The 25,415-nt window shown below is 37.0% G+C and overlaps 2 protein-coding genes across 2 annotated transcripts in view; one reads left to right on the forward strand and one right to left on the reverse strand.

Moving 5' to 3' along the window:
• LOC139765254 (uncharacterized) overlaps positions 1 to 17,019 on the forward strand; it is a 117,553-nt gene extending 100,534 nt beyond the window's left edge. The window contains exons 18-22 of the mRNA XM_071692590.1: positions 3,281 to 3,432; positions 5,701 to 5,832; positions 5,949 to 6,125; positions 8,110 to 8,310; positions 9,440 to 17,019. Of these exons, the coding sequence (XP_071548691.1) occupies positions 3,281 to 3,432; positions 5,701 to 5,832; positions 5,949 to 6,125; positions 8,110 to 8,310; positions 9,440 to 9,513 (736 nt within the window). The 3' untranslated portion in view covers positions 9,514 to 17,019. The remainder of the gene's footprint in view (positions 1 to 3,280; positions 3,433 to 5,700; positions 5,833 to 5,948; positions 6,126 to 8,109; positions 8,311 to 9,439) is intronic.
• A 1,131-nt stretch (positions 17,020 to 18,150) lies between these two features.
• Positions 18,151 to 25,415, reverse strand: part of LOC139765279 (JNK1/MAPK8-associated membrane protein) — a 37,156-nt gene continuing 29,891 nt past the window's right edge. The window contains exon 6 of the mRNA XM_071692637.1: positions 18,151 to 24,617. Within this exon, the coding sequence (XP_071548738.1) occupies positions 24,408 to 24,617 (210 nt within the window). The 3' untranslated portion in view covers positions 18,151 to 24,407. The remainder of the gene's footprint in view (positions 24,618 to 25,415) is intronic.

Below are 25,415 nucleotides of genomic sequence, written 5' to 3' on the forward strand. Positions count from 1 at the left end.
AGGAACAACAGAACTTTGGACTATTTTGTGGCAATATAATGGTGGATGGGGTATCAGTACAACACTTGAATACTCAAAAGCACAATCTGTTAACAGAGTTGAAAAGACACTGTTTACACATTGAGTTCTAGCATTCAACTGACAGAGAACTGCTACTCGGGAGTTGCCACTGTTTGAATGTCCAACATTTCCAGTCATGTTTCTGCAAGCTCCTGGTGACTCATTTATCTTGGCTTGTGCTTTCAAAAAGAAGCTGTTACAGTTCACAAACAATGACAATAGCTGTGTCTGCTATACTTTCTGTTTCAACTGCTCTTTAGAGCACTGGTACATTTATACCATACATAATGATATGCAAGTATGCTGGGGAAAAAACTATGGGCAGTAGAGAAATTCTGAAAACATTTGGAATCACCATGCAAAAATACATAAGATTTTTTTTTTCCATAGGACAAAATCTTTGTTAACCAGTGTTATTAATGTAATTGTGAATGAAGTAGGGTAGTGGATTAGGAATGAAGGTATTCAGGAAATCAGTATGGGCATGAGTGAGAAATGCAGTGGCATGTGAAAGGTGGGAAGTGGGCAGATTAGAAAGGGTATTGATTGGTGGGATGAAGTAAAGTTGCTTGAGAAAGAGAAGAGGGAGGTGTCTGGGCAGATGTATAGCAGGAGGTCAAGAGGAAGCTGCAGGGGTTGATAAAGAGGGCAAATGAGAGTTGGTCTGAGTGAGAATTAGTAAAGTTAGGGAGGATAAGATGTTTTGGAAGGAGGCTAGCAGTGTGCAAAAAAATAAGAGAACAAATAGGAACATTGGCGAAGGGGGCAAAAGGGGATGAAGTGCAAGTAAAAATGTGCAAAAGAATAAGAGATTGAATAGGAACATTGGTGAAGGGGCAAAAATGGATGAAGTGCAATGCAGTGATAAAGTGAGGAGATGGAATTGATGATAGGGTGGCACATGTAGGGTGTTTGGGTTATGATGGTAAGCAAAGTGAGAGTCATGGAAAGTGTTTTGGTAAAGAGAGAAAGGTGATGAAAGCTTTACATAGGATGAAATGTGGTAAGAAGGCTGGAATGGATGGCATTGCAGTTGAGTGTTTTAGAAAGGGGATAACTGTGTTCTTGACTGGTTAGCTAGGATTTTCAGTGTATGTATGGATCATGGTGATGTGTTTAAGGATTGGTAGAATGCATATATAGTGCCACTGTATATAGTCAAGTGGGATAAAGGTGAGTGTTCAAATTACAGAGGTACAAGTTTTTTTAGTGTACCTAGTAAGTTTCATGGGAGGTAATTGAATGAGAGGGTGAAGGCACATACAGAGCATCAGACTGGGGAGGAGCAATTTGGTTTCAGAAGTGCTATAGGATGTGTAGGTCAGGTGTTTGCTTTATGGAATGTATGTGAAAGTCTTGTAGAGAAACATGAATTGTATGTGGCTTTATGGATGTAGAGAAAGCTTATGATAGAGTTGAAAGGATGCCCTGTTGAAGGTCTAAAGAAGAAACAATTTGTGAGGAAAGCTGCTGAAAGTAGTGAGAAGTTTTTACCAAGAGTGTAAGACTTGTTTAGGAGTAGGAAGAGAGGAGAGTGAATGGTACCAAGAGGGGATTGGTCTATTTCAGAGGTGTGTGATGTCACCTTGGTTGTTTAATTTGTTTATGGATGTGGTGGTGAGGAAAGTAAATGTGAGAGTCTTGGAGAAAGGGGTAAGCATAGAGTCTGTAGGGAATGAGAGAGCCAGGGAAGTGAGTGAGGTGTTTGTTGGTGAAATAACATGGGTGGTAGATTCAAGTGAGAAATTGCTGACGTTGATGATTGAGTTTGGAAGAGTGTATGAAATGAAGTTGAGAGTAAATGTGAATAAAAACAAGCTTATTAGGTTTAGCAGGGATGAGGGAAAAGTAAGTTGGGGTGTGAGTTGGAATAGTGATTAATAAAGAAGTGTTTTAGATACCTGGGAATGGATATGGCAGTGAATGGAACCGTGGAAGCAGAAGTGAGTCATAGGTTGGGTGAGGGACAAAGGTTCTGAAGAATGTGGAAAGAGGGATCATTATCTGGGAGGGCAAAAATGGTTATGTTTGAAGGTATGATATTATATGGATGCGAGGCTTGGGCAATGGATAAGGCTGTGTGGGAGAGGGAGGATGTGTTGGAAATGAAATATTTAAGGACAATATGTGATGTGAGCTGGTTTGATCAAGTAAGAAATGAAAGGGTAAGAAAGAGGTAAGTTGATAAAAAGAGTGTGATGAGAAAGCTGAAGTGGGTTTGCTAAAATGGTTTGGACATATGGAGAGAATGAATGAGGAAAGGTTGACTATCTTTATATCTATATCTCTGATGCCTGTTCCATCTGGAACTCCCTCAAGGGGGTGGCCACAGCAATAGAGTCTCCTTGTGAACTCCAGTGCCACTTCTTACCTTTTTGTGCCTCATCCTTAACAGGCTGAGAGCAACTCTAGTGCAGTGTTTGCAGAGGCTCCTACCTAATGCTCCTGCCTAAATGTTCCTACTTACTACTTCTTTCTATTACTTCTGCCAATTTGCCAAAAGTTATGTGAGTTAAGTGTTGTCAAGTATTATGTTTAACAAGGAGAGATTATATGTTTGTGGACAGAATCCCAATAGTCCCTTGTGGTTAAGGCTGAAAGGAAAGACAGCTACATGGGTCAGAGGAGTGCTACATGACAACCAGTGAAGTGCTGGCTCACAAAGCAGATATATGTGTGGAGGGAACAAGGAGAACTGGGAAACCACATTGGAGATGGAAGAATGGCGTGAAAAATATTTTGAGTTCTCATGACCTAACATTCATGCAGGAGGGAGAAAGGTGTGCATGGGATATTGTGAATTAGAAAGATGTGTTATACAGGTTGACATGTTAATGGACTGAACCAGTGCATGTGAAGCACTCAGGTTAAACCATGGAAAGGTTCGTGGGGCCTAGTTGTGGATAGGGAACTGTGCTTTCATTGCACCACCCATGACAGCTAGAGAATAGATGTAAATGGATGCGACCTTTATCTGTTCCTGGTGCTAACTCACTAATGCGGGAAATATTGATCAGATTTTAAAAAAAAAGAAAATCTTTCAATACCTGAATCTGCTATTCTGGAAAAATTATGACAGTTGCATATATGAAATGTTTACTTGAAAGAAAATGTGATTTTTTCATACTTTGGAAATGCTCTTTATCATACGAGCTTAAATACAGTATCTCCAGTAAGGTTTCTTGTTCGTACTAATAAGGTTTACTTTGTTTCACCTCAGGGTTTTAGAAGAAGTTAATTTCGAACAGAAATTTGGAGCGCTACCAGAATTCAACCCTGATGAAGTTCAGTCTCCAAGCATCAATGCTAATACTGTCCCATCATCCCCGCGTACTTTTATCAGCTCCTACAGAAAGAAAAGAAAGCATTCCAGTAAGTTTGCCAGGACAAGGTCAAGATAAGTTGATTTTAGATTGGTAATATTCTGTTTTAAGAGCAGAATGTTGAATGTTATTAATATAAATCAAACTTCCTTCTTGGTAATATGCACCGGGACAGCCTGTGCCAAAAAGGGTAACTATTCTAACTTTTCCAAAGATTGTTTTGTTGCTTTAACTTTTGATTTTTCCAAATTCTAAATCTCTCTTCTATTCCTTCCTAAATATTGTCCGGTTGTTCTATTTACTGCTATTTCCAAAGTCATCATATCTCTTCTCAGCTCTTAGTTCTTGAAACATTTTGAATCTCTCAGCCATCTAGCTGATCATTAGTATGTGTTTTTAAGGCTCACCAGTGATGTAATTTCCTGTCTTACCAGTGTCTGATCATCCTGTCTTAGAAACTTTGGGGAATCTTGTGTTGTAGCCTTTTGTACATCAAAGGCTTTTCTCTCATAATTTATAGGTTCCTCACTAACTAGTGTTTTGATGAATCAGCATTGGCCTCTTTCTTAATTATCAACAGTATTCCCTCAGGGTTATGTACAATCTCCTATGCTGTTTTTCCTCACAGCAATTTCATTTCTTTACCAAAAAAGCAAATGCTTTCCTACATTGATTGCTTAGCAATACAGTCCTCCACTTTCATTAAATTACCACTGACTTATTTGTCAGCATCTCATCACAGCTGCTTCATTAAATTCACATTTGGACAGGAGTTCCCATTTCTTTTTATAAAACTCCTCACAACTCTTCCCATCCCCTTTGATGCCTTGTAATGCCACCACTGAACACAATTGATATGGTTAGTATCACCTTAATATTTAATTTGTCTTAGAAAACCTAGATGGCATAAATGGTTAAGTCTTCCAACGAGAAACTGAGAGTTTTCTTTGGGTGCTAAAAGGCGTGCATGGGATAGAGTTAATTGGAACGATATGGTATACTGGGGTCAATGTGCTGTCTATAGACTGAATCAGAGCATGTAAAGCATCTGGGATGAATCATGGAAAGGTGTGTGGGCCTTGTTGTGGCCAGGGAGCTGTGGTTTTGGTGTATTACACATAACAACTTGAAGATGGATGTGGCCTTTCTTTGTCAATTTCCTGGTCCTACCTTGCTAATGCAGGAAATGGTGATCAGGTATGATAAAAAAACAATCACATTCACTATTTCCCACAGCATGATAGTGCAAGTTACGGATGAAGACATGGCCTTTTTTATTCACATCCACAGCCCCCTGTCTACAACTGGCCCACCGACCTTTCTGTGGTTTTCAAACTACTTAATATTCCCTGGTTCAGACTGTTGACAGCATGTTGTCCTCAGTAAACCACATTACTTCAATTTGCCCTTTTTCCTGCACACCTTGCACCCTTTTGCATGGTCAGCTCCTGAGCCTTCAAAGCATATTTTTCTCCATTTTAGTTTTCTTCCTTTTCCTTGTTCCTTCCACTTCTGACATGTGTACCCTTTTAGTCATCCAAACCATATGTCCAAACCATTTCACCACACCCTTTTTGGCTGTTCTTTCCTCTTACTACCACAGTTCACCCTACCCAGTTATTTCTTATTTAGTCAACCCTCCACACCACATATTATCCTCAAACATTTCATTTCCAACAGATTCAACATATCCTTTACATTTTTGTCTAAGGGCCACACCTTGCATCCATACAGTACCAGTGGGACTACTGTACTGTCAAATATTCCCATGTTTGCCCTTACTGGCACTGACCTTGTTTTCCACACATTCCGCAGTGTGCTCTGTACTTTTGTCCCCTCACCTGCCCAAGGGCTCAATTTAGCTCCGCATGGTTCAATTTGCTACCATGTCTGCTCCTAGGTATCTAAAACACTACACTTCCCCTAAGGTCTATCCATTCGAACTCCATTTGATCGGACTCTTGATTTCTGTTTTTGAGCATGTTAACATTATTACTGCAAATGCTGTTTTCTTTGCATTACCAATTGATTAAAATTAAGGCTTATAATTATGCTTATATAAATTGAATGTTGCAGTGGTATCTTAAACAAAGATAAAATGCTTTAGTTGACATTCATAGGAGAACAGTATAAAAGGAAAGCTAACTTCATAAGTGCAAAGGAGCATGACAACTAACATGTTTAGAATGCAATCAGAATGAGAATGAGTTACTGCTTGTAAGAATCAGTCTTTTTCAGAAATATGGAAATCTTTATTATAGTAAAAGAAAATTTTACATTTGCTCACATAATGCTAGTCTGTGGTTTCTCTTTTCAGCAGGTGGTGAGGAATCAGAAGCAGAGACCCCAATAAGTGTTACTCCGCATCTAACTCCTTCACTGACGCCATCCTCCACACTTCAAGGCTCTAAGTTCTTTCCACCTGACTTCAATCCAGAAACCTTCAAAGGCTAGTTTTTTGTATTGCTAGAATTTATTGAATATGTATTTCTGTATTTTCCATTGAATTATGACAAAAGATTTGTAAGTCAAATTGAATTTCAGAAAAGACATTTATGTTCACAGTTGGAGAACCTCGTTCAGAAAAGTCAGAGGTAGATTCACCTGCTGGTGGTCGATCTCCACGAACTCCAAAGACTCCACGTGATTCAGACAAAAGTCATTCCTCGTTAAGACACATCTTGGATCAGCGCCGCACTCTTGTCATGCAACTTTTTTCTGATTATGGCTGGTTTCCACCTGGTGAGTTTAAAGTTTTTCGTTATTTCCAGAAGCATTTTGTTAGAATTATTATGCTCTTTCCTTGCTTTGTGGATAGATCTCAAATATAGCGTAAGCCTAAAGGGAAACTTGGCATGATTTATGTATAATTCTTTATGATTGATTCTTCACTTGGCACTAGGGTTCTGCTTCCATACTTGAAGTATTATAAGAAACAATACAAAAAGTCTTTATATCGAGTCATGTTAAGGTTAATACTTTTTCCCTTATTTATCTTTAGACTTTGAGACCTTGATATGCTCGGACAGAGAGATAAATATAAGGGTTTTGGAGTGAGGGACAGGTTAAGGTGCTTGGTAGGTGAATCATTTGCTGTTTGCTGTGTCGTGTCATTGGTGACAGACTTCGGAGAGAAACTCCAGTCAGGGAGAGTGTGTGAAAGGAGATAGTTTAAAGTAATTTTGAACAAAAGTGAGGTTATGAGGTCCACTTGATCCTGTAGAAAATTATTTCCATCATTACATGATTTTATTTTTCCCACCTGTTTAGATAGCCAGCTGTCTAATAATATGATTAGTATCTTATAGAGGTTTCTTCCATCTCCAGAAAGGCATGGAAAAAAACATCAGTAGTTAATGAGAAATATACTTGGGGATCATTGTTTTTTAATTGACAATGATAGTGACAATGGCAATGACAGAACATACTTTAGTCAAGGCCATCTCAGTGAAAGAAAAAATTAAAAGATAAAGAAACATTAATCAGGGTTCCACAGGTGTTTGTTGACAAGATTCTTAAGGAAGAAAGGTTATATGAAGAAGGAAAGATATCAAGGAAGAGAATTCCACAGGTTGGCTATTAGAGGGAAGGTGGAGGTATCATAATAGCTAGGATGGTCACCACACACAAACTGTGGGAAGCAGCAGCCAAATGCATGCAGTGGTTCCAAACCTTGGGGATGAGGACATTTGTTGCAGCACAGAACATTAGGAAAAATAATACCCAAAGAACAGAGAATCTAACATCACAGTGTAAGGAAAGGGACATTTATGACCAGTAGATATGAAATGTCGCTCACAAGAAAAATAATTACAACTCATACAACACTCCCAGCTTTTGGGAAGCAGCCTCTGTGGTGTTGATAATGTGGGGTTTTCAGGATGGATATGGTTTTGCCCAGCATGTTTATGTTATTATGGGGTTGAATTGTGGTGTTTTGAAATTTAACACAATAAAACCAACTGTGATACTGCTTCCCCACTCTGAGATACTGCATAGGTCAGAATTGAGAGTGAATTTATGAGTGTGAGAAAGAGAACAAACATGAAAGGGAGAAGGGAAGGAAAAGTGAGTTGAAGTATGTAAAATGGTATCATCAACATAAGAGCAAATAGAGTTTGAAGTAAAAGAGAGATCATTTATAGAGAGAAGATGGAGAGTAGGCAATAGGGCAGATCCCTGAGGAACGCCACTATTGATGGGATCAGAGTAATTGTTGCATTGATGACTACTGCAGTGGAACATCCAGAGTGGAAACTGCATAAGAGAAGCAGTGAAAACAAAGGAAGGGAGTTTGGAAAGCAAAGACTTATGCCACATCCTGTCACATGCTTTGGAGGTGTCAAGAGCAATGTAAAAAGTTTCACCTAAAACCCTGAGAAAGGAGAACCAGAGATGAGCCACAAAAGAGAGGAGATTGCCAATAGACCTAAAACTTCCAGATCCATACTGGTGATCTACAAGAGAGGAATGGGATTTTAACTGTATGAGAATTTCACTGTGCATAGGCACCAATCTCAAGATGTGAATATAATAAAGCATTTATTGAATGTACCTGTAGGTGAATGTAATCAGCACTACCATTTCTGCATTTAAAGCATTATTTAAGAATATTTTCAAGTGTAGTACACAAGAATCAGTGCTCTTTATCATTCTTATGTAAGAATGTTTTACTTTAAAAATCCTTTAGCAATGTTCTCATGCCTTGTTCTTTCACGATTTCCAGCTCCTGCAGTGGCAGCATTCCAATCACGATATTCTGATATTTTCCCGAACAAGAATTGCTTAATCTTGAAGATTCGGGAAGTACGACAGAAGGTCCACCAAAATACCCCTAACACCCCAGGAGTACCCAGTAGTCCAAACCCTGCAGCAGCTGCATCACATACATCAACTACAACACAACTTACTCACAACAATCACCATAGTAAGTTTTCTGTTACAAGTTCACAAGGCTGATAATGGGAATTATATATATCACTTATTGGCTAATGTTTCACATAAGATCCTCTTAAAGTATGTACCCACTTATCAGATTTACATCAAATACATTTTTCACTGGTATACCTTGGTAATTTGTATATTTTCAGTCTGTTGTTACTTCCACTCATTTTGTATTTTTTTTTTTATAACTTTTCCCCCTTTTCCTGTCTCAACAAGGTGGCCTCAGGAACAGACTAAGTATTTAAACTTTGCTTCACTTCATCTGATGTTCCACCTCTATAAAAGTGATAATATAAGAGGAAAAGATTTCCAGCCCTCCACCTTTAGTCATCACCTACAACATGCAGGAAGTGCATTAGTAATATTCTGTCTCCTTGCCTAGGAAGAATTTTCGTTTTGACCTCCATGGGTATGATTGAAGGTATAGTAATCCCATCAGTGTTGTATGGATGTGAGTTGAGGGACTTGAACACAAAAGAACAGATGAGACTTGAACACAAAAGAACAGAAGAGGATGGATGTATTAGAAATGAATTATCCCCATAGTATGTAGAGTAAGGTAGGTTGAATGTGCGAGAAGCAACATTAAAGAGACGTGTGGTAGGAGGAGCAGCTTGATTGAAAGGGCTGACTAGCATGTACTGAAATGGTTCAAATAAATAGATGACCACAGAAATACCGGCAACGAAGACCTACATGTAAGAATTGGAGGGCGAATCAGGTAGGTCATAACTATTGATATGAAAGGATGGAATGTAGATGACTTTTGGGTACAGTATTGGGACCTGAACCCTAGGAGGAAGTAAGGCTTGCCTGGGATAGAATGAATTGAATCGGTATTGTAGCTGGAGGGTTAAGATGCTGTCAGTGGCTGAACCAGGGCATATAAAACAGTAAGGGTAAACAGTGGAGTAGTTTGTGGGGCTTGGCTGTGGATGCTGGGATCAGATTTTAATGCATTTCACATGACAGTGAAAGTGTGCAAATGTTTTGCATTCATCTACTTGTGCTATTTTGTCTTGTATATCAAAATTATTGGCTGTTTTTATGGAGTATGCAACATGAACTGATGGATTTGGTAAAATTATAAAATAATGAACTTTGGTTTTCAGGTGTGCGAACCTCTCTCACTGCTGCTGTGCCAACATCAAGTCAAGCCTCTACTACACTCCCTGTCACCACATAATGATAAACAGCATCTAGATTGTTAAGTAAATTGTTAATGCCTTTTTTACTGTTGTTTTTTTTTCCAAGTTTTATCACTGGCAACCATCATTACTACATTAAGTATTGGCATCTCAGTAAAGTTAAGATTTTAAAGTGGAATTAGTGTAAATTAAGTGCGGCTTAACTGTTTCTTTCCCCCAACAAGTCTTTAACTAATGTCTCATCAGTAACGCCAGATGTAGTCATAATTAGTAGCTTGAGATATCCACCTTTGTAGACCATGCGTGCCACCAAAGCTGCCCTTGCACTGTTGCTCAATTGTTCGCCTGTGTAAAAGTACTTTTTAGCAGAAGTCACTTGTAACATAACCAAATTTTTTTATATTACTAGAAGTCAGAGTAAACCTCAAGATGTAGTTCTCTTCAGTACTTCTGTTCAGGAAATGCACTCAGAAGTCAAGCTTATACTTGTGTTGCAATACTGTTTATCGGTGCACTCAAAACCATTATTCACTGTACTTTTAAAATTGTCGTTATTGCACTCCTACTTAGCAAAACTTCATTCACCTTACCTGCTATATATAGGTAACATTCTTCCTATAAATTTTCTGGTAAAGTTTACATTTGGTGTAAGCAGTAAAATAGTGCCAGATTACTGTCATTAAACTAAAGTATAATATTTATTCATCAAAAGTGTAAGTAATCCCTGAAGTTATATTACTTGTAAACTACCATTGTTTTGAGTGTAAATGCTATTGTGCCATTTGTGTATGTAATGACTTTGAATGCAGGGAGCTGTTGGGAATACTAGCTGCTGTGTAAACCACCAGTTGGCTCTGTGACCACAAAGGGTCTACTGTAACACCACCAGTACACTGCCATAGTGCTTGTCATTGTTTTCTGTTGCACACAATATATGTTCCTATGAAGTTAAGTAATTACTATAGAAACTATTTAATATTAGTTTTCACTATGTGACACATGAAATTAAAATTTCTTGAATAATTGGTACAAGAAAATTTTGTGCTTTGATCATTGTCAAAGCAGCAATTGTTTATTTTAACCATGTTAAAACAAGTTGCTGGTTAACACATAATAGTAACAAGGGGTCATTTATATTAAAAAAGGCTTAATGTATTACAGACTTGGAAAATATATAAAACAGCATAGTGGTAACTAGGGCACATTGCACTAAATTTATTGTTCTCCAACAATTACGGAATTACAGGTGATGCATGAAACTGAGGATGTTGATAAAATATAATTTCCCTTTTATTTTTGGTTAATCTATACCACCATTCAGTGTTCTGTGTGTATATCAAATTGGCTCTTTGAAAAAGGTTGTGACCTCACTAATGCCATTGCCATCAAGGCATCCTTTTATGAATAACATTTTTGAGTCGAGAATTCCAATTTTGGACTTTTTAAGTTTAAGTATGACTGTTTTCACGGATTAGAAACTGGATATGAACACTGTCATCATACTTGAATTATATGATTATGCAGCAGAATGTCCACATTCTAAACCAGTAAATCATAACTTGTCTTGTGAAAGTAGCAAATAAACTAACAAGTATATTCATGCTGTGTTAGAAGTAGGATAATAGACTGTCCAATGTGGTGGTAATAATTGAACTCTTGTGAAGTTTGGGCCCTGTGCGGTTGCAGTGCAGCGTGGTGAGACAACTAGTACTCTCATTACAGACTTAGACTTTATGAATAGATTTACTGATGCAGAGACCTCTTTCATATTGCTCATACAAAGTGGAGGCTACCAATATGTTTCCCATGGAGGATGTTACGAAGTTGGAAAAGTCTTGTTATGGCTAAAGTTATATCTTAATTTTATGAAATAATAACTCTTTTAGGGAACCTGCTTATTTGAAAAAAAAAAAATTGCTGCAATATATTATAGTCACGAAGTTTTGCAACTACTTTACATTGAAAAATATCCGATTAAATGTATGTTGTTTTCACGTCAATATCATCTGGACAAGTTGAAGGACTTGTGAAAAGGGTAAGTGGTTGAACAGAATGTTGAATTTCTGGTAGATAAGGTTTTTGTCAGAAAAAGATTGACAGTCAGCACTAAAGATTAGACTGTAAAGAGCTCTTTGGGGAAGATACCATATTTAAAGCTGCAGAGGAGTTAAAAATTGTCCATCAAAGGTAATACGAAAATCCAGTTTTACATACTGAGTACATAATTAACCCCTCTGATCTCGGATACTTCAGAGGGCAGATTTAAGGGGGAACCTTTTACAAGTTAAAAAAGGAACATTTGTGAAAAGTCTTAGGATATTTATTAGAGGCTGGGCTTACATTGCCCAAAAGTTTTTAATAGGATTATTTTTATGAAATAGGGACAAGCTCAAAGGAAGCATTACCTGGTCTAAACCTCACAGTACAATGAAAGCAGCAATATATATACAGAATTTGTTGAGGCTTGGGGTCAGAAAGCTTTATTATATGTTATAAATTGGGCTTTATAAATATATTGGAAGATTGTAGTATAGCCTGATGTTACAAACTTCTGTGAAACACAAACGTGATGGGACCAGCTATCATGGGCTTCAGTGTGTGTGTGTAAATAAGGTGCATTTTCCATTTGCACTGGAGAAATTGACCCTTGTTCATTTTGTAGCTGACGCATCACCATAGATGGTCATGTCACGGAAAATGGATGAACAGTGTGAATAGTGTACAGTGAATCTCATTGTAGTTAGTGAGTATACACCTGTACAGTGGCATGAAATATGCTGTTTCCCTGCAGTGGTTGTTTTTAAATCATTCAGAGACTAAGGTTTCAAAAGATTGATATCCAAATTGTACACGTTTGAGGTAGAAATGTCTCACGGTGTTTGGATTTGACATTGGCCAAAGCTCTGAAGTTGCAATGTATATTTTTTACAAATTTCCCTTGATAATTTAAGAAACATGTCTGTCTGATTTCTTAGCTGTGATATTTTCTTTATTTTTCATGTGAGCTTTATAAGTCCATGCATTGGTTTAGGATGGAGATCAGTGCTGGATGCAAGTCACCTCATGCCAGTCACCCAGGCAAATGAAAAAAAAACAGTCATTGATTTTGTATGGTAGAGGGAACTACTGCATTCTTGCCTAGTCTGGCTCAGAATTTAATATCTGAGACTTACTTATAAATATCCAGATAAAAAATTCCTAGTAAAAAGCTTTAAACTTTTAAAGAGTTGATTTGAGTTCACCAACCTTTTTATAGATGTTTTATGCAAAAAATAATTGAGGATAAATGACTCGAGAAAGCTTTAAAAGTGTAACATTTTATTTTTTAGTAGGCTTTAGTATGTTGGTATTTTCTCTTATTCATATTAATATTTAGTAAGCCAACAATAGAAAACGTAAGAGCTGTACACAGTCATGCCTGGATGTGGAATTTGTGGGGTGCATGATGGTGCTGCATACAAATACAAAGTCCATCAATGATGTGTACCATTCTAGATGGTTCTTTACTTAATAACTCATATTGATGAGTTGCTGTCAAGAAATGGTACATTTTCAGTTTTTGGCATTGATATTATTGTTTTCCTCTTTAGTACTTAAAGAATAAAACAAATATTTAGCTGCCATCCTGGTGTCCAGTTCTTGTTTGGCATCACCTTGCAATTTTCTGATGTCTCCTCCTTTGCATATTGTTATAGTTTGTCTTCCATAACTGGAACTGCTGTGTTGTTTACATTTAATACTATTCAAGTTTATTTTCTATTCCTTATGGGTTAGATAGTTGTAGAACTTAGTAGTTTGTTAATATTCACAACTTTACATTGCTGGTACAAATCAGAGAAGGACTCAAGTTTCTTCACTACGGTTGTGTCGTTACACAAACAACTTCGATCTCAAAATTACCCAAAGGAATATGTATTGAAACAGAAACTTGCTGACAATATGTATTAATTATTTGTAAAAAAAACAAAAATAAAGGTAATTGCATCACTGTTTTGATGCTGGCCAGGTGACTGCCACACCATTCCAAATGTAGATATCAACTCATGATAAAGAATCAGTTTTGCAGTGGATGTACAGTTCTGACTTGATTTTCCAGCACCCAGTTGGCTAAAACTGTCATCTGGTTTATATGTGTTGTGTATTGTATATGTTAAAAGTATTATAAAAATTAGTGTTCCAGTTTTAAGTCATGTTTCATAGGGTCCTGGTTAATCAAGGGTTAAGTGTACATAGCTCAATATTGAAGTAAATCAATTGTGCATTCAAAAGTGACAGATGCTATGTATTGACACTATTTATTTTATATTTGATGTGGAGTAAACCAAGAAATTGTATAGATAAGTATAAGGCCAGAGGTAGACATAGGGATAGATAGAGATAGATAGATAGATATAGGTGAATAGGTAGTTAAGTACTTGACTATTAGATAGCTGCAACATCCTTATTGTTAAATTACCCCCACCATGTACGGTGAATGGAGTGGCCAGTTATTAGATGAGGCACAGCATATGAAAGGAAATTATTTTTTCTTCCTATGATGTAAATATGAATCTGCTTGCCACCCTAACTAAAGGACTAGCTATTTAGGGGAGATTCAGTGTCACAGCCTTTAGTAGGGTTTTCATTCAGCCTCATCAGTGGGATAATCAATGATACACCAAATTTAATTCAAAATATGCATTAATTAATGTTACACATATTTGCACTATGTTTTTAAGTGGAGGCATAGGGATTTCACAGTCCCAAATGTATAGTTGTGCATCAGTGGCATGTACCTTGCTTATTCATTGTTAGTGGTCCCAGCTCATTTCGTAACACTATTACATAATGTGTTATGCAAATTTTGATAAGTTTTTATTTAAAACTATTTACACAACATCAAGAAACTTTTCTTCTAGACTAGAGATAATTGGAATCTGTTTACAAAAGGTACTAGTGTGTTAACATTGGATGGTACAACACTTATTGTGGTCATTGCAACCCTAAGGATTTTGGAAGAAATGGTTTGGTCGTGCCACACATTCTTTCATTGCTTTGTTTGAACTCACAGGTGCTGATTATGTAAGATAATCATTTTTTATGACTTTTTTACCACTTTTTATGGTACTTTTGATGCTCACACATTGATAGGACTTATTTTTAGGAGACTTGTTACTGCCTTTCATTGTTTTAGTAAGAACTTTTTTATGGAATAATAAGTGTGGAGTGATTGCATTAATTTTTTATTCAGTTTTTTATTTTGGCCCCTATTGTCAGTGACTATTCTTATGACCACTGATTTATTATGTGGTGCTTTTTTTTAAACCATCTATAGTCCTTATCAGTGTGCATCATGCTGATTACATAGTATGTAGTACCATGTTAGGCCAGTGTGACCCTAATGGATAACTTCAATGAGGCTCAAGCACACTACATATGTGACAGAGGAGCCCCCTGGAGTAATGCTCAGGGTTATTTTTATTGCTAAATGTATTGCACATATATAGTTGGCATGTGAAGTTGACATGTAATTTTTTTCTGTACTAAAAACATGTTTTAACTGAGACTTTCGTGCCATAGCTTCAGGCAGTTTTGAAACTGATGTATGATTTATCATTTCCCCGTGTTCAAAAAAAAAAAAGTGCAATTTTCTAATATTTTCATACAGATATGAACATACATCTCTATTTTATGTAAGCAAATGTTAGCAGCAGAAGTAAAATTTCAGATAAGGTTCTCCGACCCATTGAAGAATTGCAGTGAAACTGAAACATTCCTTCCAGAGAGAATGGATACAGGAATGTAATAAATGTCCCCTAGTAGCTCCTTGGTGGCAACTTATAAAAGGGATAAAACAGTATTCATTTGTTATTTTTATTGTAAAAAGTTGTACAGTTAACTCTAATCCTTTATAAGCATCACTTATTCATACCTCCATGCATGAGTTTGTTAAAAAAAACTAAAAAAAGGTTTTCCATGTAAACATTGCAATAACTGCCCCACAATTGTTGAAAATGTAGGGTTTATGTGCTGCATAGGAAACTTGGAGCTACGAGACCAGTTTACGTGAAAGCAGGTTTGGAATGCTCATTCATGTGGTGGCAATGTGAGTATTGCTGATACATGGTCCTCCAGTAAGGTGCCTTTAGTTTACAGTAATACTGATACTGAAATTGCCTTGTTGGAATAATATACATGCAAGACTGCCAGCTCCTAATTTTGGTAAATGTTATGTTAGCACTGATGCTGTTACAAGGAGATAATAAGTGTGATGCAGAAATCCTGTACAGATAATCAGATCGCAGTAGACTCTATCATTCATGTAAATTGGCTGCATGTAAACATGTAAAGAATTTCTGAACAACCAGAACTGTTATGTATAGATTGGGTTTTGATATCAATTCTAATTTTGCATCATTTATACAATACCTGATGTCTGAAACAAATAAAAATTAAAGCACTATTGTTTTCAATAATGTTTAGAAAGTTTGGTAAAGGTATCATTGTATTTTCCAAACCTTTAAGCATTTGGGAACACATGTGAATCAAATGATGAAATACGATGGATTTCAAAGCATATAATTTGTCATGATTAGCTGTCTGTAATCAGAACTTGTTCTGACTTCATAAAATTACCTTTGGTATCACCAACCTTACAGACTATACATTAAATATATAAAAAAGAATTCATGATATCTTCATCATTAGTGAAAGTTCTGAAATTACACCAACTTTTGTGTCATATACAAGTACCAGTTGTTTTATTGTCAGCAAAACCTTGTAAAAGCTATTTTAGATGTACTTGTAGTTTCATTTATAGTACATAATAGCAGAGCAACTGAAGAATATTTATATCGTGAGACAAATAGTTTACCAGCAATAATGTGGACACCACTGTTAAACAGAATTCCTGTATCATATGGTGTGAAGAGTATAATAGTGACAGTTACATTTCAAATGATTGATCACTCCTTACCTTTGGTTTACTGAGTATTGAGTTGTACACAGACAGTTGTGTTCTCACTGGTTTAGAGAAGGTGAAGGAACCACACCTTTGGGCAAATTGTACCCTCTTGGGGGATGGTAAACAAATCAACCTTGGTGTAAGGAACTCCATGGACTGATTACATTGGCAGTTACCATTGCTCAATGGATGCTTGACAAGTGTGCCCTAGACTGAATTGCCACCTGTACTGCATGTGAGTCATCATTGTTCCATAGGTATATCTCTGGTCTGTGTTTCATCCCAGAGTTCACTATGTCAATCATTATAACTAAAGCTTTCAGGGAAAGGATGTTATTTCTAGGCCATTTTTTCTATGGAAAAAGCGTGCAAGCTGTAGATTTGCTATTTTCACCAAATTCTATTTTTCCCTAATCCCATCTCATTGAAAAAAGGAAAAAAAGAAAAAAAGTTGTGAAGGTCTGCCACTGTAGTGAAGAATGCATGGCAGTCAACTTGGATATTATTATTCTTTATATGTAAATTCAATACAACCTCAATCAGAAGGTCATGACATTTTACCAAGCCATAATTATGAATAATAAATACTTAAGTTTTTTAAGTAGTTTTTTTATTTAACATGGAAGAATAGTATATGTTAAGATGGTAAATTTTCTTTATGTAAAAGCATACTACAGTTATTGCAATATCAGTTAAACATCATGCACCTTAAGATTCGTGTATTTGAAGCAGTGACATTTATGGAGCAATCTTTAATATGTGCCATTTCTACACTTGTGTGATAGACATACACAATACAAAATGCACTCAAACATCCACATGTAAAACAAAACATAAATGAGCACATGTATTTATAAACTCATCAACAAATACAGGTTTTCTCCCCCTCCTCTAAGTGGCAGACAGCCACTGACTGGAGATGTATATTTATTATTTTATTTATTTATCAGATTGGGGAAGAGCAATGTGGTTTCAGAAGTGGTGGAGGATGTGTGGATCAGGTGTTTGCTGTGAAGAATGTATGTGAGAAATAGAAAAGCAAATGGATTTATATGTAGCATTTATGGATCTGGAGAAGGCATATGATAGAGTTGATAGAAATGCTCTGTGGAAGGTATTAAGAATATATGGTGTGGGAGGCAAGTTGTTAGAAGCAGTGAAAAGTTTTTATCGAGAATGTAAGGCATGTGTACGTGTAGGAAGAGGAAAGTGATTGGTTCTCAGTGAATGTTGGTTTGTGGCAGGGGTGCATGATGATCTCCATGGTTGTTCAATTTCTTTATGGATGGGGTTGTTAGGGAGGTAAATGCAAGAGTTTTGGAAAGAGGGGCAAGTATGCAGTCTGTTGTGGATGAGAGAGCATGGGAGGCGAGTCAGTTGTTGTTCGCTGATGATACAGCGCTGGTGGGTGATTCGTGTAAGAAACTGCAGAAGCTGGTGACTGAGTTTGGTAAAGTGTGTGAAAGAAAGCTGAGAGTAAATGTGAATAAGAGCAAGGTTATTAGGTACAGTAGGGTTGAGGGACAAGTCAATTGGGAGGTAAGTTTGAATGGAGAAAAACTGGAGGAAGTGATGTGTTTTAGATATCTGAGAGTGGATTTGGCAGCGGATGGAACCATGGAAGCGGAAGGGAATCTTAGGGTGGGGGAGGGGGCGAAAGCGTTGAAGAATGTGTGGAAGGCGAGAACATTATCTCGGAAAGAATTTTTTTTTTTTTTTTTTTTTTTCCCCCCCCCAAAAGAAGGAACAGAGAATTGGGCCAGGTGAGGGTATTCCCTCAAAGGCCCAGTCCTCTGTTCTTAATGCTACCTCGCTAATGCGGGAAATGGTGAATAGTTTAAAAGAAAAGAAAAAAGTTTGAAGGAATAGTGCTTCCAACAATGTTATATGGATGCGAGGCGTGGACTATAGATAGAGTTGTGCGGAGGAGGGTGGATGTGCTCGAAATGAGATGTTTGAGGACAATAAGTGGTGTGAGGTGGTTTGATCGAGTGAGTAATAATAGGGTGAGAGAGATGTGTGGTAATAAAAAGAGTGTGGTTGAGAGAGCAGAAGAGGGTGTTTTGAAATGGTTTGGTCACATGGAGAGAATGAGTGAGGAAAGATTTACCAAGAGGATATATGTGTCACAGGTGGAGGGAACAAGGAGAAGTGGGAGACCTAATTGGAAGTGGAAAGATGGAGTGAAAAAGATTTTGAGTGATTGGGGCCTGAACATGCAGGACGGTGAAAGGTGTGCAAGATATAGAGTAAATTGGAATGATGTGGTGTACTGGGGTCGATGTGCTGTCAATGGATTGAACCAGGGCATGTGAAGCGTCTGGGGTAAACCATGGAAAGTTCTGTGGGGCCTGGATGTGGAAAGGGAGCTGTGGTTTCGGTGCATTATACATGACAGCTAGAGACTGAGTGTGAATGAAAGAAAACATGCAACTGCTAATACATCAAAGCATGTAAAAAAAAAAAATGTAAACTACAATGGACATTCAGAAAATGGATTAAGGAGTAATTATCACAGAGAAAATTTGAAGTTGTAGCAGACAGAGCTATTCTGGAAGAAGATGTTTTATGAGTCTCTCAAGGAACAACTTAATAAACAAGATTATGATAAGCAAAGAAACTGATGAAAGGAGAAAGCTACAAAACCTATGCACATTCCATACATGTGGAAAGGAAAATATATTGGAAATCAGGGATGAGAAATTTAGACAAAAAGTCATAGGAAGATTTATGAAGAAACAGTTACATGGCAGAAAGGGTTAACAGAAAAAGAAATAGTTAAAGAAAACAGTTAAAGCCTTAAAAGTAATCATAAATGAAAGGCTAGAATATTGGAGATTACACACAAAAACAGAAAAATGGTCAAGTAATTTTCACCAAAAGAAGACTGAAAATGTTAAAAAAAAGGAATATTCCTGTATTACATGATTACCATCAACATTAGAATAAAATTAAGAAATAGTTGACAAGTAAAATAGAAGAAATGTGGCATTTGAAGTATCACAAGAAGGTACAAGAACAACACTACAGTTTGTAGAGAAGATACACAATAACCTGTGCATGGTAACACAATGTGAAGTAATCGAAAATTACATGATCTGACTATTAGCATCTCACCAAGGAAAAATCAGTAATTACAAGTGGAGTAAAACTTTGAAACATACCAAGATTAAAAAAAATGGATTCAACATAAATGGAAGAAATATAATTGAATGCTGTTGTATTGTTGGTCAACAGCTAAACAAGCTGAAATAATTAAAATGGTAAGAACTCAGAAACAATATATGAGCAAAACAAGAGGATTGAAGCAAATAGTAGAAATATAAAAGAAAGTAAAAGTATACAATACAGAAAAAAGAGAGATACATGGTGTGCATGAGAGCAAACACAAGAAATAAAAAGAAATTCTAAGATTAAACACTTTAAACTACAAAAAAAAAGAAAAACTAAGTACATTGATAAATATTTTGTAATATATCAAAAATGCACCAAATAAAATATATGAGACTTTGGGAAGAAAGCTGAAGATGAGACTCTTGTACATTTTGTTGAACAATATTTGAAATCTGCTAAATTGAGAACAACTACAATCTTTATTAAAAAACAGTGAGAATGGCTTAAAGAAATTCTGGATGAACCCAAGAAGAAATAATGTAATGTAAGGAAACTAAGCTAAAGCACTGTGAAACACGCATGATAGCAAGATATGTGGTTAGCATTACATCTGGCCAAGCCTTATGGCACTTATAGTATTCTACATCCCTTTCTCATCTCTCTCCATAAAATTGAACAAAAATGAATGCCTAAAATGTTATACAGAACATGGAAAAAAGTCCAAAATTACTATTTACATACATGAACAAAATAAGTAAACAGAGACTGGGCATTTAAGGTAGGACAGACATGAAAATAATTCCAAGAAATATGTGATTTTGACTAAACAACATAAATCAGTATTCAGCTCCAGATGTAAGATCTTTGAAGATGAACTGTTTAACCAAAACGATGAAAAAGTGCCCATAGATATTGATGTACTGGAAGATGATATAATTCAAAGCAAATGATCAAGAGGAAATTCAGCTCCAGGACCAAATGGAATCCCAGCCATATTCCTGCAACAGACAGACAGACAGCGCAAAACCAATCATATTATTACTGAGGAAAAATATGATTAAAAAATATTACAAACATTCACAAATTGGCATACATAACACCAACACACAAAGGAGGATCTAATGGTTACCTTGACTTCATATGTAATAAAAGTTTTTGAAAGTGATGAAAGATCATCTATTAAACCATCTAATCAAGGAAAGTTACATAAATGAAGGCCACCACAAATTTGATCAATGAATAAGTACATAAACCCAATTAAGAGCTCATTACAATGTCATATGAAAGTAATCCACAGTATTTTGCATGAGAAAGTAGCTAAATAAAACTATACGATTACAGCATGATGATGGATTAGTTTCTGAGTGACATACTTCAAAGTGGTAGCAAACAAAACCATGTCTGAGGAGAATGTCCTATTGGGTACCACAGGGAAGAACTTTAGCCTCAGTACACTTTGTTGTAACGATATCAGACATCGACAGTAAAGTAAAAGAAAGAATATATATTAAGGAGCTCTGCTAATGACACCAAAGTAAGCAAAATGACTATCAGAAATCGATCAGATAGGAATGCAAAAAGACACAATTCACAAATGGGCAGAAGCAAATCTAATGGACTTTAACGATGACAATTTTGAGCTAAAACATTATGGGTCAATAAACATCCAACAGGGGAAACTGATAGAAAGTGGGCCAAATGTAAAAAATTTGGGTGTCATCAAATATGAGAAACTAATTTTCAGGATTTCAGAGAGCATACCAGGAAGATAACTCAATTCAAGTGATCAACATGAACTTTCTCTTCAAAGAATAAACTTAAAGAAAATGTTTATTGTTAAGAAGCAAAATTAAATAATACTATGTTGTGAGATCACCAACAAAATTAGAAATAAACATTAGAATTCAGAAGCAATTAACAAGCAAAATTCTGAGGATGGAACATACTTCTGCTGAAAGAACTGCAACCATATAACCTAGAAAGAAGACATAAAATAGTCTACACATTGCAACAAACTGACGGTACTATAAAAGAAACTATAAAAGAAAATATGTTAAACAGAAGATACAGACTACTTAAGTCTTCAAGAATACCTTGGAACATACTGAAAATAAATAGGATGAAAATATAAGACAACCCAGTGAGGTAGCTAAAATGATTATCACTCTACTGCCCATAGTAATAAGAAACTTGCATGGAATACCGTAAGAAATATTTTTCTATGACAAATGGCTGAAATCCAGTCCCAGATGAGTCAAAAACTGATAATTATGTTATTCAGATGGCAGCTGAGAAGAACGGAATTATCATGCAAGATGAGTTGTGAGTGCTTTGTGCTGGCCCTACCATTCCTGCTACATTTTATTTTAAGCATGCATAGGTAGGTCCTCTTTCCATCTCTCCCTTTAATAGCTACTTATTGTCTTTTGCAGAAACATTTAAAAGAAAACCTGACATGTTGAAATCAGTAAAAGGTGAACCAAGAATCAACAATAATGTAATGAAGTTGGCAAGAAAAAAGAACAGCGAAATACAAGCTCTCCCCTACTTACAACCTGTGTGACTTATGACCATCCATACATACAACCCCCAAAAAATTTAAATGAAAAATTAAGAATAAAATATGAACTAAAGAAAAACAAAAAACTACAGAATTATATAATAAAGCTGATTAATAAAAAAACAAGATAATCATAATAGAAATTGAGTAGGATAAGAGAATGCTGTACAGGTACACAAATTCTACGACATGCTGACATACATCCGACTTACATAGATTTCGAGGTTTGATCGGTCTGTCAGAACAGAATTTGGACGTATGTCAGGAGGGGGTGTACATCAAGCAAGATGTGTGTTGAGTGCTTTGCACTAGCCCTGCCATTCTGGCTAAATTTTGTTGTACATAATCTCTTCCCATTTCATTCTCTTTCCCCCACTCACTCACTATCCCTCTTGCTTTCTCCCTCTCTGTCATCTGTTCCATCTATTTCCCAGATGCTTTACTCCTTTAGCAGTAAGGAGAAACACTGTTTATCAACATTCAAGTAAAAACAGTGAGCACTAGGTGCTAACCATGCCTCCATGGAAAAATCTTATCCTAGGTACTTGTAGGTAGATACTCTCTTTCATGTTTGTAGAAATGCCACGTGTTAAAATGATCATATAAACAGGGCCATTTCTTTATTTGTTCCTCACACTAATGCAGGATATGGTGAACATTTCTTCAAAGCAATGTCTTTGTGAGCATGCAATACATTTCTTGGAAATATACTGGGTTAAACCCTGTCCAACCTCATAATCAGAGTGGAACATATGCTCATCTTTGGAAAATGACTCGATGGTATCCACAGGCTTTGCTTGTCTTATCTAGGTTTGCCCTTGGCCAATCAACAACCATCTCCAGGCTGATGCCACAGACCCACCTCAAACCAACCACATTAAGCTCACTTATTCTGTAAATCATGAATGGCAATCCAAGGCAGTCATGAAAGGTCAAAGAAGAAGGTTGAGAGAGGGAGAGGGGGGGGGGATTCCTTGTAAGACACTGCAATGGAGGGAAACCTTTTAGAAACCCCACATTTTCTGCCTCTGCAGTTTGTTCTGTGAGTATGAAAAAAAAAAAAAAACTGAGCATGGCTCAAAAAGAGGCAAAAATTGCACATCAGTTATTGGGCAGCCATAGGACGTCCATAAAAGTAAACATTCACAGCATTAGCCCCAACATTTCCTTAAGGACTTCATATACTCCAAGGGCCCCACCACATGGTCTTCTAAAGGACAGATAGTTCAACCTGATTCAAAGTGTCCACCCAAAGCCATAAAAGAAGTAACATTTTGACCATCCCCCTTACCAAGGTGGGCATAGGGCTGCAAAAAGAATTTCTTGAGTAGTTGCTCTATTTGATAAAGAGACATCCAGGTCTGGGATCTTCAAGAAGCTGAAGTGTAACTCAGTTGTTTTTTTCTGGAAGACAAAAAGAGCCAGTCTTGGTGTCCCAGTGACTTCCTGATTATTCAAGGATCTTGCTGAAACAAAGGAGCCTAGGGCATGAAGCTCTTGCCTTGCACATTTCTCCCTGGAGGCTGAAACCTTCAAACTGTAAGGCCATGCAAACACAGAAAGGTCTCACTTTACTGTTAAGGCTGGGTATCCTTTGGTCAAAACTCTTCAAATGAGATGTAGTAGTGCTGTGATTAGGTCACCCCTCACTTCTTTCTTCTGAGGTATGCATATTTTAATCTTTTTGCCTTTCCCTGCAACCTGGCTTTCTTAGTTCAGGGACCCCTAAGTAAAAAGGGTAGTGATACTGGAAACACATCACAAATAATCTATAATCTAACATGAATCTACAAGAAGCATGTACATACCAGTAAACAAAAATAAGGAAGAAAACAGTACTAATCCATAGAAGCTAGTGGCACAGCAGGAGCTGGAGAGTTGACCAGCCCTGAAAACCAAGAAACGTGTTGAGTTCTGAGTGGCTGATGTGAAATAGGTCAAGGACATCAGCCTAATGGCACCCACTGATTGGTTGTAGGCAGACCCAAACAAGGCAAGCAAAGGCTGTGGGTTAAACTAAGTCACTCACAAAGGGCAAGTGCAGACTGCTGCCTCCTCTATGATAGTGAAGCAAGGCAGGGTCTAAGCCAATATAAATCCAAGAAAAGTGTCACACTTGCTATACAGAAATTTACGTATCATTTTAAATGTATCAGAAACGACAGAAAACTCCACGTCAATGACTGTTATGTCACAGATGTAGTGGACCAAGTAGAGTGGCAGACTAATAAAAGATTTATATATTATAAATAGCTATTACACATGTTTTTTGTAAAACTTTCATCATACACAGTTTAATTCATGACAATTACTTCTCAGCCAATATTAGAAGGGTCAGTAAATCGTGATGTAAGTATGTAAAAAAGTGCTGGCAGGGGCACCAATGCACACAAAGAGCCATGTAGGACTCCCTCTGTTAACTGTGTAATTGCAACAATGCCATAAGCATGCAAACCCCAGTGACCCAGCAAGATCACTAAGTTCCTCACATCCCGGACACACCCCATCAGCAGGCCAGGCATTGACTGCAAAAGGAGAAAAAAAAATGGATTTATTGATACTTCATATTTCAAATCCCTGGGGATAGGGGAGAAAGAATACTTCCCACGTATTCCCTGCGTGTCGTAGAAGGCGACTAAAAGGGAAGGGAGCGGGGAGCTGGAAATCCTCCCCTCTCATTTTTTTTTTAATTTTCCAAAAGAGGGAACAGAGAAGGAGGCCAGGTGAGGATATTCCCTCAAAGGGCCAGTCCTCTGTTCTTAACGCTACCTCGCTAATGCGGGAAATGGCGAATAGTATGAAAGAAAGAAAAAGATTAAATGAAAAAGTCAGGTGTTATTTAAATGCCCTATAAGAAGAGTTTGTGATTAAGCAAAGGAGATGGCTCTTAAATAACTGACATTTTTTTTCTTAAACTTGACTGCTGTTTCCTGCACTACTGAGGCAGCACCAGGAACAGATGAAGAAAGGCCACTTCCCCTCACAACCAGTCCCTAGTGGTCATGTGTAATGTACAAAACCACAGCTTCATATCCACAACTCAGTCCACAGACCTTTTCATGGTTTACCCCACATGCTTCACATGCCCAAGTTCAGTCCAATGACAGCACATCAACCCCAGTATACAACGTCGTTTCAATTCACTCCATCAACCCCAGTATACAACATCATTTCAATTCACTCCATCAACCCCAGTATACAACATCGTTTCAATTCACTCTTATCTCGTGCTTACCTTTCACCCTCCTGCATGTTCAGGACCTGATTGCTCAAAATCTTTTTCACTCCATCTTTCCACCTCTAATTTGGTCTTGTTCTCCTTG

Source organism: Panulirus ornatus, chromosome 53 (genome assembly GCF_036320965.1).
Source record: "Panulirus ornatus isolate Po-2019 chromosome 53, ASM3632096v1, whole genome shotgun sequence".
NCBI classification, from domain to species: Eukaryota; Metazoa; Arthropoda; class Malacostraca; order Decapoda; family Palinuridae; genus Panulirus; species Panulirus ornatus.